This window comes from Thalia democratica, chromosome 7 (genome assembly GCF_965202585.1).
Source record: "Thalia democratica chromosome 7, ktThaDemo2.hap1.1, whole genome shotgun sequence".
Classification (NCBI taxonomy): domain Eukaryota; kingdom Metazoa; phylum Chordata; class Thaliacea; order Salpida; family Salpidae; genus Thalia; species Thalia democratica.
The window spans coordinates 65886688-65898002 of record NC_139171.1 but is presented as its reverse complement, the minus strand read 5'-3'; the positions used below and the strand labels follow the sequence as shown (position 1 = coordinate 65898002).

General features: G+C 25.6%; 1 protein-coding gene across 1 annotated transcript; it reads right to left on the bottom strand.

The window, feature by feature from the left end:
- Positions 1–7269: 7269 nt before the first annotated feature.
- LOC145841720 (ras GTPase-activating protein-binding protein 1-like) lies at positions 7270–10037 on the bottom strand. Its single transcript, XM_082949070.1, has 7 exons — positions 9940–10037; positions 9694–9751; positions 8926–9336; positions 8497–8754; positions 8116–8400; positions 7826–7947; positions 7270–7309 (listed from the first exon to the last, which is right to left on the bottom strand). The coding sequence occupies exons 1-7, from the start codon at positions 10035–10037 to the stop codon at positions 7270–7272; spliced, it is 1272 nt and encodes a 423-aa protein (XP_082805196.1).
- Positions 10038–11315: the final 1278 nt, after the last annotated feature.

Genomic DNA, 11315 nt, shown 5'->3' with positions numbered 1-11315 from the left:
ATTGGTAAATTACATTTTATGGTTTATTAAAATTTTAATTTTAGTTTTAGTAATACTTCCTTTGGATTGCAAGATCTAATAAAATTTATAGCACGGAAAATGTTATTAAACTAAGTGTAATGAATTTATCATATAGTTCCATTGTAAATGTAATTATATAAGTGCGTAAATTAAGAGTAATACTTTAGTAGTAAAAGAAATATGTATTAAAACTTAGAATTTTAAGTCATTCAAAAATAACTAGAGTTATTTGAAACAACAATAAATTAAACAATAAATTAGCTACTTGTCTGCGAAGAAAAAAAACACATTTTCATATATAAAAGTGATTTTATCATTATACATCAGTAGTGATTAAAGATAATAATAAGTATTTTTAGCCAATGAAGGAATATATACCAACATAATATTTAACTCAAAGAAAGTTTTTAAGTAAGAATGAATAAACTAATAAGATTAAACAATTTAATTTATCGAGGTAAATAACTTAATTCTGTATATGTGCAAAAGTTTATATTTATAATATAAAAAACAATTAACTTTCAAATCGTTTACTTAGTTTCGATGCTTTATGCATCTCCTCAGAAGGAAATAAAGAACAAAGTAAGATTTTTAAAGAATTACACAAAAAAACACATTGTGACGTTTCAACTAAAATTGAATAATTTTAGTTAGCCTATTTTAAAAACATCTTATGTACAAGTTAACTTATTTTTGCTTTGTTTGTTCTTGTTTTTGGATTTATTTTGTTGTTATTTTTTTGTTATTATTTAGTGGTTTTTGTTCTTTTGAAATACATGTTTTGATTATGTAGGCAAGGTTGCTGCCTTTCTTTTCTTTTATTTAATGATAAATCTTTTTAAATTTTTTCAATATCGTATTTTTCCAAGCAACATAAATGGCATGTTTATAACAGTTTATAGATATATAGATGTACAAATTAAGTATTTTATATACAACTAGGTTTCGGTGGTAAAATATTGCGACGTTTTCAAGTATAATAACACAGTATTTAAATCTAATATACTTGAATATTTCGGAATACTTTGGTTGTAAATAAAATATTTAATTTGCAAATCTTTATTAAAATAAGCTCTTTTTATTCCAGTAAACTGAGAAATATTTTTTAGTTAAGACAAATAACTATTTAAATTTGTAGGTAAAAACATTTAGAAAACAATATAAGATCATTAAATAATAAAACCAAATATATGTCTATAAGGACCAGGGTTTTCCAATTTTATGTTCAAAAGGTCCTTTTAAAGAAATTAAAATTACTATGGCCCCATCCAACAATATTTCTCAAAAAACTACAAACAAAACAGCCTAAAACCTTTTTTTTGCTCTTCATCATCAAATCCAGAATATCTAGTGTAAGTTTCAAATTATAGCTTTTTGGCTCCCCCTTTTACGACTTGTGGCCTCCTAACTTTCCTATTTTTTTATAATATCTAGTAATAACTATCGTTTTCAAATTATGGCCTTGTGCCCCTCAGTGGCCCCTTTACTGCTCATGACTCCCTAAATTTTTGTAGTGGTCCCTAAGGGGGCCACTTGGCCTAGTTTTTGGGAAATCTGCTTTAGAGTTTTCAGAGAATTTAAAAATTTTGCTAAATTGTCATAAATAACCTAGTTTGTTAATAGTTAGAAACATACTAACACTATAATTAAAAATAATTAATCTTAGATGACTAAAAAAAATCAGTAGATTATAGTTAGATAAGAAATACCTAAAATAATAAATTGAAATTTTTTTAGAATCGTTTAAATTCAAACAAAAAGCAAGCCTGAGTTATTTTTTTAACAATAAAACAAACCAAAGTTTATCAAAAAAAGCATAAGTCACTCTAAAACTTTCAAAAAGTATCAAAAAAAACCTAGCCTAAATTTGTAACAAACCTGCAAGATATAGTGACATGTTGAATATTTCTAAACTGTATTTTTACTAAACAATTTGATAAAAGTTGTTATCTGTTGCAGTACTTTCTAAAATTCTATTTTGTTAACAAGAATTTCAGCTATTTTGACTTTTAAATTTGTACTACATATAATATGATTACAACAGAACAACTAGAACAAATACAAAACTATAATACAGTTGAGTTGTTAGGCTGAATAGATAAACAATTTTTTTTTGTAAATAATAAATGAAACTATTAAAACCTATATATATTTAATATTTTTGATTGGTTTGTTTTTAAATTATTTTTAGTATTTTTGTTAAGTAATTATTCTTATCTTAACACAATCTCCTTTATAAATATTTTAAAACTCACCATACAAACATTTTATTTTTTAATAAGCTCTAACGAAATACATTCTAGACAAACATTAAATTAATTAAAGTAATCTTAAATTAGCTTAAGTAGGCCTTAAAAAATATAATAATTAGTACTAAAATTGAAGGAAGAATGGTGTTTCATTATACAACAAGTTTTAAAGAGTTATAAATTAAAACTAGCCGTAAAATCTTTATTTGTTAGTTCAGTTTTAAATAGCTTAAAGCTACCATTTTTAAATTTCATTTGTTTATTAAAAGTATTACAATGGTAATTTTAAAACTATTCAAGAAAAACTAAATCCTTTTAAATAGTAATCAGTGTTTGAATTTTTCTTTAATGTAACTGCTTATTGTATTTACGCCTTTTATAATTAAAATAGTTAAATAAATAAAAAGTAGTAACTATATCAATCTTACTTTTACATATAACTAACACAATATATTTTTAAGTTTAAGCAAAATAAAAAAAACTGAAACTAAATTGGAAACTATAAAATAAGCCCATTCGTATCTCTGTCTCTTTTAATATAGTAAGTTTAGAAGACAACTGATTATTCTTAAGTATATATACGCCTATTTTGACTTTCAACATTTAAAAATTGTTTGAAGGAAGGTTTACAATCAAAATATACCCATTTTTTATTACATTATGTTTCTAACTATTTGTTTGAAAGCAACGATTTGAAACATAAACAATTATTTAAAAAAAAAAACATACAAATATAAAATATAAATATATATAAACTAAATAAATTACTTATTAGTTGATAAGAATAATGTTTATGTATATGTTGTATGTTATAATTTTTACATATATAAAAGAAAATTGCGACAAAATTACTCGTGCATAATTTTACTTACAACAGACCAACGTTTATTCATTATTCAGAAAATTTTAAAAAATGTAAACCTGGTCAGAGTTGTCAAAATGCTATTTTGTTACAGTAAATGGGCACTTCAGCTTAAATTTTACTTTTTTTTAAATTGAAATTTGAGTAATTAAAACAATTCGTTTTAGCAAGTATGATTCTGTTCTTACAGTTCTGATGGAAAGTATGATTATAAACACACTCATTACCTCATATTAAACACATTTTTTTATGAACCTAAATTCATTTATGTTTTTTTCGTTTAGTCCTCAGTTTTAAAGGTTTAATCTGCTTCAGTATTTTTATACAGTACTTTATGACAACAAAAAAACAAAAGTTTTTAAATTATTGTAGAAAAATATTTTTGATTTTAGGATATTTTTTAACTAAAAAAAATTGATAACTTTTACCATAACTTTTTTCTCAATATTTTAAAATTATGTCAAAAAATATGTTTCAAAACTAGCTAGGAACACATGCTAGAATTTTTACTAGCTTAAATAATAAAAAGGAGAGATAGGTTTTATAATTTTTTAAATTTATTGTTTTGTTTTCCATCTAATAAGAAAATTTTACTTTGACTGGCCTTATCTAAGAGATTAGTTTATTTTCAAAAATCAGTAAAATTAACTTGTAGGCTAGCTAATAATTTATAAAATATCTTAAAAATAAGTTTTTCACTCTTTTTTTTTCACTCTCTCATGAACTTAATCAATAAAATGTTTTTTACATAAATTTTGTCTTACTAAGTAAAATCCAAACATATCTATAATTGTTATTTTTTGTTTTTGAAATAATTTTTTACACAAATGGCAAATAACATTTAAAATTTACATGTATTTGTTAGCTATATATCGCTCAGGGGCGTAGCGTGGGGAGGGACGCTGGCGCATGCGTGCCACCCAAAAAAAAAGAAGTAAATAAAAATGTAATATCTTTATCCATTATTGTTAATTTTTTTTGCTTAATTTGCCTTTTTTCAACTATGTTTTTCTAGTATTCGAAAAGTTAAACGAAATTTCTAATACCAATTAGTGACAAGTTAGGGAAATTACCCAGTATACTGATTCGGTGCGTAATTTCAAATGCGCACCGATGTTGATGAAAAACTCCATAAGGAAAAATTTTATAACTTCATTAACTTCATAAGAATTTAGACTCAAACAGTACGCAACTAGTTAGTGCACCGCAGTAGTATAACCTTATGACAGATTTTTTTATAAGGAAAAATGCTAACATTTTGTTAACAAACCATAAAGCTAAACCTGTTTTATAGTGATAATGATTCAAGAATAAACAAATTGTTTTAAAAATAACAATAAACAACTGCTAATACATAAAAATAAATTAATAATAAGAATAAAAATATTAACAATATAATTTAAAAAAAAACAAACAACTGAAAAAAAATTAAAAAATAAATAAAAATAAATAATAAATAAACAGTTCATACTGTGATTACAGTTTTAATCTCACTATACTAAAAGTATTGTTTAAATAACCTAAACTTAAAATTGTTATTAAAAGTAGTTTTTTTTATTAAGATAACAAACAAATCAAACTTTGTTGTTCTATCAGTCATAAAGTTTAAAAAATAATCAATTTTTGTAGCAAGTTATTTTAAAATTTCTTTAGTCACATCATGAATAAATTTATAGCAACTTGTGAAACAGAATTTTTACAATCAATTTATAGTCTAAAGGACATAATTGATTAATTTTAAATTTAAATTTATTTAGTTTTAAATCATTAATTATTCAAATAATAGAAATTCAAATAATTATTTAAAAAAATTTTCTTTTTACCAACTGTTTGTAGTATTTAAAAAATGCTATTCCCTTAAGATATTAGAAAAAATGATTTTAAGATAAGTGAAAAGATATATTTTTTATGAATTTTTAAGGCATTGAAAAAGTTGACCTTAAAAAATTTATATTTTAAACATTTTGTTTTGTATCAGAAACATTTAGTAAAATCTTTCCACACACTCAGGATAACTCAGAATTTTATGAAGTGTTGGAAAACTTTAGTATGACTCAGTAAAAATCAGGATAACTCAGAATGTTTTAAGTATTTTTAAGCTCAGGCTGACTAAAGATAGAACTGTTATTTTATCTACCGAGGGTAGATTTAGTGGTTTTAAAAGCTTTGTTATAAGTCTTAGTTTCTATTAGTTTAAAAACAATAAAAAAATTCTCTAAAATAATTTAAAATGCTTTGATGACACATGACATTTTTAAACTAACTCAGGACAGTTATTTTGACTGAAAGAGTGGCAAGGCAATCCTGATATCTTTAAAGTGAATTGTTTTTTGTTTTTTTTTTTTTGTAAAACATGTTTTATAATACTAAAGTAAAAGTAAACGTTTGTTTTCTTTAATTTTTAGATTATTATTTAAAAAAATATGCAAAGTAATGTTGTATGGATTGTTGCGAGTCTAAAAATATGTCAGATAGGAAAATTATTTGAAGTTCAAAAGCTTGAATTGAAAAACAGTAGACAAACACCAGATATTGCTATTAATCAAGACTGCAGTTCAAGTGGTATGAAATTTTTATTTTTAATTTTGTTTATATTTCATATTTTCTTCATTTGTTAAGATTTATTTTTACAGTTTTATATTGTAATATAGGTAAAAATGTAGAAGTTAAAAAAAAACTAGCTCTTTAGATTTCTTCTACAAAAATTAAAAAATTTAAAACTTTCAATGTTAATACTGAAGATTTAACAATTTTATATAAAAGATAAATATAGTATATTAAAAGCTGCAACAAAAAAAAAAAGAGTTATTTTGAGTATAATACAATTATTTTTTGTTGATATAAAATAAATATTGAACATTATTTAGAAATTGCACAGAGAAAAATATTTTGAGGTATTAATTGTTATACTTAGTTGACTATTTATTTGTAGTTTAGGGCCATAGGGGGGTAAGCCATGTTTTTTAGAAATTGATCATATTTTAGAGATTTTTTTTTAGCTTTAAGATGCTTTTTATTGTTTTAAAGATTCGAATTGTTTCTTAAGATATGACCAGTCAAAGTCGGGCCGCATAGTAGGTTACCTATGGGAAGGGAAAACTAAATCAGCGAAAAAAAGCTAGTTTGTTTAAAATTTATCATCTCCTACATTTTTTAAGCAATCTTCTTCAAACTTTAAGAGTTTAATCTATATACACTAACAAAAATATATTACTTGTGAATTTATAAATTTGTGGTAATTTTTTTTAAAAAAAAAAAAAAAGACTTTTTATTTTAATTTTTTTTTATAAAATTTTGATTTATTTTATTTATCTAAATTCATAAGTAACGTTTTTTTCTTGTAATGTAAGGAAGATTTTCTAAAATTTGAAGAAGATTGCTTGAAAAATGAAGTAGGAGATAGATTTTTAGTAATTTTTTAAATTTCCGAGAAAATTGACCCCAAAAAATTTGTGGCCCAAAAGCTTTAATTTAGGGAATTTAAAAAAAAAAATAGTTTGCGCACCCCCTGAAAAAATTAACAAAATTAATTAATCTCTCAAAAAATCCAAGTGTTATATGTACATAAGAGAGGTAGCCTTTATTTTCTATAAATACTTTAAGGTATTCTAAAATGCTAAAATAATGGTGTGTAAAAGATGTTTAATTCTTATATGAACAATTGTCTAATTTACTAAAACATTTGTCAATAAAACACACACAAAAGTATAAAATTTTGTAATTTTTACAATAATGCCTTTTTAGAACTTTTTATAACTTTTGGCTTTGTTAGTTTTATTTTCTTGTATAGTATTGACCACGGGGTTTTGGTTTGGCAATATTCAACTTAAAGAATAAACTTTTCATCAGCACATATTCCATTGCATGTTATTTAAAACTAATTTTTTAATTCACATTGTGCTGCAGTTTTTTGCAGTTCAAAATTAAGCTTTTCAACTATTTTTTATGTGTAAAATTTTTATATGTTTAAAATGCAGCTGACTCTGAATAAGTTTGCAGCTCAAATTATACGATTATTTGAAGGTCGAATGTTAAAATTAGAAAAAAATCTAACTTATTATTTTTAATGAAAAAATGCAAAAACCCGAAATTAAAAGAAAATTTATTTCTTCTTTATTTTATATTTAATTAGGTGAATTAGGTGTCTAGCTCCAGTGTGCCACCCCACATGACGATCCTTTTTAATAGTAATGTTATTTATAAATATTTTAGTTAATTAAATATTTTTTGATCAAGTGCGAGGACATATCAAGTAAATTTTTGATCAAACATTAAAAACACAAGGATTGAAATCATAACTAAAGGCCTAACTGGATGTTTACACGTATTAATTAGACTTTCTATATTTAATCTTAAAAGCTAATCATAGAATTTTTCAACTTTACTCATAAACGGTCGCTTAAGTACTTTGAACTTAAGCCCGTTTGTCAAGAAATAAACAGCGGTTTCTCGCGACTGTGCCGGACTGATGAGTCCTAATAAGGTCGTAGGTTGTCTCGGATAATGTTGTTGTTGGTAGTGTGGTGAAGTTCAATATTTGTAATTAGATTTGATTATAGAACATATCGATACAAAAAATTACATAGTATCTGTCATTATAAATATTTATTTTATTCTACGAATCTACGATAAAAACAAGTTACAAATGTCCTATAATTTTTTTTAGATTATGTTGAAACATATTCCGATCTACTTCCTGAATCTGTCAGAGTTCCTGACGGGATTCTTCTTCTGGTACATTCTTTTAAGCTTTCTGATTTCCTGTCTCTTTTCCAAGATGTTTACTTTACAACCTTCCATCTGTCTCGCTTCGCTCTAATGTAACAATAAAAAATAATTTTTAATGTTTAAAAAAGTGTAACTTGTAGTTCATTCACGTATAATGCATTTAACAACTTTAGTATTAAAATCGTTCATTAAAACGAACTAATTATCTTTACTTTACTTCATAAAAAGGATAAAAAAAGTAAAAGAAAAACATACCAGGTTATTAAAAACACGATCAACGGATTCAGCATCCTCGTAAACCACAAAACCGTAATTTGGCTTGTGGCTGTCGGGACGTGCGACCACTATGTTGACTCTGGCGACAGTTCCGTAATGTCCGAAGTGACCCTTCAGCTCAGCCTCTGTCACAAAATCCTTCAGGTTGCCAACAAACAGTTGTTGCTCAACTGGGTATTCAACTTTCTCGTTTCTTTCATCTTTTTTCTGACTCCCTTCACTTTTGTTGTCGGCTGGTGATTTGGTTTCTGCTGGCTTCGAAGGCTGTGGTAAAATATAAATGATTTTATAAAAATGTTCAAATTAACTAGATCTTTGGTTTAAAATTAAATCAGCCTTGCCAGTAACAATAAAACTTACCTTAGGATCACTCTTAGGCTTTTCTACGGCTTCTTCTACAGGCGTCTCCTTCTTAACAGCACTAGCATAAGTCATCTTTACCGGTTGAGCCTCGATGGGAGCTTCATCTTGTTGTGCAGCTGGAGCTTGAGCTGGGGCTGAAACGTTTTCTCTTACAACTCTACGTTTGTTTTTTATCTTAGGACTTTGGTCTTTCGGGTCTCTTTGCTTTTTCGCTTCAATCTTGATCACAACGTCCCCAATCTTTTGAGATTCACTCTGTTGATAATCATTGAAAATTTTCAAGTATATACATATTTTAAAATTACGGTTAGTGCATATGTTTAAAGTAGCGTTTTTTATTAAACAAATGTTAGAACTTTTAAAACTATATTTAATATTATATGATAAATCAAAGCTATTTATAAAACAAAATAGAAATACTCTTACCAAGTTTTCAAGCACTCTTTTCACCGACTCCGCATCCGTGAATCCCACGTAGCCGTGGCTTGGTCTATTGTAACCGCGAACCAGTTTCACGTGACGGACTTCCCCGTACCTCCCGAAGTGATCCCTCAGCTGCCCCTTCTTCACGGACGACCCGATCCTGCCGATGAAGATCTCGTGAATTTCTTCCTCAACGAACTTCAACTCGTCCTTGAACGCGTAACACTCTCCCGTGGCAGCATCCGGGTTTATGATGAAGAACTGGGTGAACTTCCTCATTGGACCGTTGTCGTTTGACATTTCCCCGTCCACCTTGACGGTGATGTGTCCGCTAGATGTCGCCCTCGAGCTGATGTTCACGATGTTACCCTGCACGTTGCGGTAATTCTCCTTTTCAATTTCTTTCTCGATAGCCTAAAGATTTTAATTTAATTGATTTTGAAAAGTCTCAACTCATTAAATGATGTAAGTTGTTTACAAACAATGTGAAAATTATTTATTTATTTATTTTCTAAAGTATAATAGTTTGTTGTCTAATTATTTTTTAATGAATACAGACTAACAAGGAATATTGTATAGTACTAAATATTTAATTGATTACAGTCATAATATGTATAATTAAAAATAATATATATATACATTTTGATTTCTTTTTATTGATATTAAAATAATGTATTACTAGCAGATTTAAAGCAGTTACTATAATGAACTTTAAAACTACATATACAGCAACTTGTAGGATAATTTCAAAATATTTGGTAAACAACTAACATCGACTCCTCTGACTGTACGCGGTCCATGCTTGTATGTTGAATCGGCACCGTAGAAACTGTTATTTATTTGTAAATTATTTTTTATCTTTTAAAAATAGTTTTAGAGGTTCAATTTTTTTTTCACATAACTAAAATAACTTAACATCAAAAAAATAATAAGTATAAGATAATAATAGGACTTAGTTATTTTAAATTATCAGGTAACCTAGCTTAATAATAAAAATATAAAAAATATTGAACATACTCCTTCAAAGAAGCGGGATCATGATACCAGTCATGGTAGTACTTATTGGCGAATTCTTCACCAGCCATTTTGAGTGCAACAATGTATTGAGGATCCATTACTCTTTGTTAAATTAGTCTGCTAAAATTATAAATTATATTTTGAGGCCATTAAAGTTAGGCAATTAAACCTATTCTATTACAAAACTATGTAACTAAATTTTTTTCTAAGATAACTATAATTTCTTTCATAAATTGCAAGCAGGCATTTAAAACACATAGGTATTTTTTTTATATAAAGAAGCTTACTAGTTTACCAAAAGTTAGCTAGCATATGCTGAGGTTCAGGTTAAATAATTTGATAAAGTATTAGGTATAACTTATTCAGAAGAATTTTGTTTTAGAGGAATTACAAAACTTTAAACTAGTGTAAATTAGCCTGAGTCCGCCTGATCATTTTAAAATTTCAAACTAGTCTGAGTAAACATGAATAGACTGAACTTGTGTGAGTAAATTTGATTAAACCTAAAGTTTGACCATACTGTGTGGCTGCATAGCTATTTTATACGTTCTTAAGTTAATTATTCTACTATAGGAGTAATATTTAAAGTTATAAAGACATAATAATAATAATTAATATTGCAAAAACTAGAAGTTAATAAAGAAATAAGCAAAAAAAAAAAAGTAAACATGAAATTAGTAAATATATAGCTTTTAGTTCTACACATAAGGTCAAACTTAAAATATTTGTTTTTCAATTGGATACAAATCTGCATTAAAATTTAATTAAAATGATTGAAAATTTTTGTAAAATAATACTTTATAAGAACATTAACTCAAATTACAATTACCTTTTGAAAAGTGATAATAAAAACATTTTCAACCAAACAGTCTTTAATAAAATTTGAATACCCAAAAATATTTTCAATGCTTTAATAAATGAACATCAAATAATATTGTTACATAAATAAAGTATTGTTATTTTATAAAATAGTATTAGTAAAATTTAGTCAAAATCAGAGTTATTATAGTATTTTATTTTGCAATGAAAAATTTTCAGAATAAAATCTACAAAAGCAAATAATTAAATAGTTTTTTAGAACTAAACACTGTAATTTCAACATTTTTGTTTGTTTGACCCTTTAAATTAGTCTAATCAAAATAGTTTAAGGGACTTAATATTAACTTAATACTTAAAAGTTATAAATTTCTAAGTTTTTCTTAATTATACACTGAATTGGAAAATTAAACTTTAAAGTGCATAATAGCCTTATTGCATTATAAGTTTTAATAAATTTACGGAAATCTTCTATCATATTGTGACAGGAATGAATGTATAAATTTACTAAAGCTGCATTATGCTTTGTATTAAAAATATTTTTAAACACTTTGAAGCAA